This window comes from Colobus angolensis, unplaced genomic scaffold (assembly GCF_000951035.1).
Source record: "Colobus angolensis palliatus isolate OR3802 unplaced genomic scaffold, Cang.pa_1.0 Scaffold48, whole genome shotgun sequence".
Classification (NCBI taxonomy): Eukaryota; Metazoa; Chordata; class Mammalia; order Primates; family Cercopithecidae; genus Colobus; species Colobus angolensis.
The window spans coordinates 13,974,922-13,978,906 of record NW_012118265.1 but is presented as its reverse complement, the minus strand read 5'-3'; the positions used below and the strand labels follow the sequence as shown (position 1 = coordinate 13,978,906).

Genomic DNA, 3,985 nt, shown 5'->3' with positions numbered 1-3,985 from the left:
ATGTACCCTAGAACTTAAAGTATAATAATAAAAAATAAAAAATAAATAAAGGTGACCCAAAATATTTACAAATTGCTTCACAGCAATTCAGATATGGGATATTGGAATTTAAAAAAATACTTAATTTCTTTAACCTCAAGCATAAGATAAAGGAAGCACGAAGTCCTATTAAAGTTAAATTAACCCCTCACTTAAGATTGAGAGTCCCTCAATCTTCTTTAATGCTACTTATTCCATTCAGCTCCCCTAAACAGAGGTGAAAACCTTTTCACTTTTGGCTCAGACTCAGGGGTTTGGATTTATTTCCTGTAAATCAGAGTTAGTTTAATCTGTGACCCAGTTTTTTCCATATCTTTCCTCAGAAAGGATAAACATTCCTAAACTAGTGATCTCCAAACTTTGTTAAGTGGTAGAATGTGCTTTCCTAAAGAAGTTGCTCATAGAACTCAGGAGCAGAGTCTATTCCTAGTAAGTCTAATGAACTTAGGAGAGGAATAGGGCTGGGCTAGGGGAGGGGAGACTGCATAACGGATAGAAGGGAAGCAAACAAATAAAAACGTTTGTACTTTGCAATTATTCTTTTCATGTGTTTCCCAGTATTGCTTTCCCTTCGCTTTCTCTAACATCTTTTCCTCATTGTCTTAATGACCACCATGTCTTACTTTAAGAGTTGGTGCAAAGTAGTCACTTTCACAGAATATGCTTAGGGGAAGCTAATGAATCCCTGTCTTTCCTCATAACTAGGCTTCCAGTGGAAACTTCAATTTATAAGATGTGAAGCCTATTTGAAAAATGGCTTGGTAACCAGAGTCCTGTCCGTTTTTTCCTCGTTTGGAAGACGGCAGTCCGTCTCATCCCCTACCTTGTCCCTGAGCACCTGTGCACAATCCTAAGGCTCCATGGGACTGTTTAGATGCACCTTTATAAATAGCTGTGACTAGATTTTGGTCTTTTGAATCACAATGAGAGTCTTTGCTTTTTATTATATAATTCTTATTTTTTGGTCTTATTCTTAAAACTATTTTGTGGTTTTTGAGCATTATTTGTTTTTGTTTTTTTGAGACAGGGCCTTGCTCTGTCACCCAGGCTGGAGTGCAATGGTGCAATCACTGCTCACTGCAGCCTTGACCTCGAGGGCTTAGCTGATTATCCCACCTCAGCTGCCCTAATAGCTGGGACTACAGGGTGCCACCACACCCAGCTACTTTTTTTATTTTTTGTATTTATTTTCCTGTCTCGGAACATGGCCATGTTGCCCAGGATGTTGTCAAACTCCTAGACTCAAGAAATCCACCCACCTCAGCCTTCCATAGTATTGGGATTACAGGAGTAAGCCACTATGCCTGGCCAAACAGTATTTCTTCTTCTTAACTTTGATGTTCTCTTTTTCTCTAATCTTTTGGAAGTCACACATTCTATCTGTTTACTCTTGGTTACTTTGGAGTAAACAAAAATGTCTTATACTATCTAAGCATATTTCTTCTTTTTTTTTTTTCTTTTGCAGCTCCAAATAGATTGGGAGAAAATCAAAGCCAAAATTGAGATGGAAATTACAAAAGAAAGAGAGCAATCATCAAGCAGCCAATCCAGCAAGAGTATGGGTCTAAAGCCCTAAATGCCATGCTTATCTTTAAGAAGTTTTATCTTTTGAAATAATTCTGATTAACCAAGGGTAAGCATGTTTTGGTTGCTAAAGAAAAAAGCATAATCTTTAAATGAGTATAAGTACTTGCTGTGTATTTATGTAAAAGTACATTCAGAAAGATGAAACACAAAGTAACTGATGTATTTCTATCTTTTATATTTTTTAGTCCAATAATTAGCAAAATATTACTATATATGTAAGATATACCTGTGTAGTGTTGATTATATTTCAGTTTTTTGCCCATTACTTCATTCCTAAATCTTCAGCATGAACAAATACTGATGTTGATAATAAAACATTGGACTTTTTGAAATGTATGTTACCATTAATTTCTATTTGACCTCTAAATTGTAAAGTGCCTCCAAAAGTTTATTTATTTATAGAACAAAAATACATGAGGATGGATTTGTACAAATGTATAAAATGCAGCTATTTATACACCAAGTTCATAGCAGCATTACTGGAATAGCAAAAGATGGAAACAACTCAAGTGTCTGTCATGAATGGATAAACAAATGTGCTGTAATACATGCAATGGAATATTATTTAGCCTTAAAAAGGAATGAAATTCTGATAAATGCTACCTCAGGATAAACCTTGAAAACAGTATGCTAAGGGAAATAAGCCAGATACAAAAGGTCAAATAAGATGCCTCTTTTATGAGGTACCAGCAAAGGCAAGTTCCTAGAGACAGAAAGGAGAATAGTGGTTACCAGGGACTGCAGGCAGGAGGAAATGGGGGGGTTATTGTTTAACGGGTACATGATTTCTGTTTGGGATGAACAAATTCTGGAAATGGATAGCGATGATGGTTGCTCAACATCGTGAATGTTAATGCCACTGAATTGTACCCATAGAAATGGTTAAAATGGTAAATTTTGTTATGTATATTTTATCATAATTTCAAAAATATATCTAGAATGAGCAAGAGGTATTCTCTTCATTCCTCTCTTGACTTGAGAATGGTCAGGCAATAGGCCCTGAAGTCTGAATTTGTGAAAATTTCCTTGGGTGATAAACCTGTTTGATTACTGTTAATTTAGTATATCCCAAAGTTATTACCACATAATCTTTTAAACAATAAAACAAACACCCCTTAGAAAGTCTTCTATAAACCCATTTCTGAAAATGGTACATTATAGGGTGGGTATAGATGCATGTATGTGGGATTATGTCTGTTACATATATATATATACACACACACAAAGGGATAGAGGGATTACCTCTCTTAACCCCCATTTTAATTACTATGTCTAGGTTTTTTAAATAAAAATCTTTTCTTTTTAACATGTTTCTTTTCTTTTCCGGAATGTTGGAATATTCTGTTCTTGATCAGATGAAATCTGATTGAGTAGTGTACTTATAAGTTGTACTGTTTATATGTTTCCTATATTGTTATATTTCAATGAGAAGTTTAAAATGTTTAAAAATAAAAAATGGTTAAAAGGGTTTTGTGTTATGTATATTTTACCACAATAAATGCAAAAAATAAAAAGTCTGTGTTCTAAACAATTCTGTCATATCCTGGAATTCAATCCAATTCTGACACTAACTAGCTGGAGTTAGAAACAGGTCCCACAAGTTAAAGGGCAAGGCTCCCAAAAATACTACTATTTATTTATTTATTTATGTATTTATTTATTTTTTGAGCCAGAGTCTGACTCTGTCGCCCAGGCTGGAGTGCAGTGACCCGATCGCAGCTCACTGCAACCTCCGTGTCCCAGGTTCAAGCCATTCTTGTGCCTCAGCCTCCTAAGTAGCTGTGATTACAAGTGCCCACCACCATGCCCAGCTAATTTTTGTCTTTTTAGTACAGTTGGGGTTTCACCATGTTGGCCAGGCTGATCTCAAACTCCTGAATTCCTGACCTCAAGTGATCCGTGCTCCTCGGTCTCCCAAAGTGCTGGGATTATAGGCATGAGCCACTGAACCTGGCCTAAGACTGCTCTTATTTTAGACTCCAGCCACAATCAGAGTTCCCAGGCTACTCACACTTGTGTCTGACTTGGCTGCACATTTGGAGGCTCCCTTGACCCCACTTTAAGTTTGATAATTTGCTAGAAAGATTCACAGAACTCACAGAAACACATTACTTACAATTACAGTTTTATTAAAGTAATACAACTCAGAAACAGCCACATGGAAGACATGCACGGTCTGGGAAAAAGCTGGGGGAGGGAACATGGAGGGAACACAAAACATCCATGTCCTCTCCTTGTGGAATCCAGGCATGTCATCTTCCTAGCACATCAATGTGTTCACCCACTAGGAAGCTCCCTTGAGCCTTACTTTTCTGAAGTTTTGTTTGTTTCTTTTTAAATTAGGATTTCATTACATGGG

The 3,985-nt window shown here is 36.5% G+C and overlaps 1 protein-coding gene across 3 annotated transcripts in view; it reads left to right on the top strand.

Moving 5' to 3' along the window:
- Positions 1 to 3,157, top strand: part of IFT80 (intraflagellar transport 80) — a 158,855-nt gene extending 155,698 nt beyond the window's left edge. For all 3 annotated transcript variants that reach the window (XM_011959065.1, XM_011959064.1, XM_011959066.1), the window contains one exon: positions 1,505 to 3,157. In XM_011959065.1, the coding sequence (XP_011814455.1) occupies positions 1,505 to 1,615 (111 nt within the window). In that variant the 3' untranslated portion in view covers positions 1,616 to 3,157. The remainder of the gene's footprint in view (positions 1 to 1,504) is intronic.
- The last annotated feature ends 828 nt before the right edge of the window (positions 3,158 to 3,985 follow it).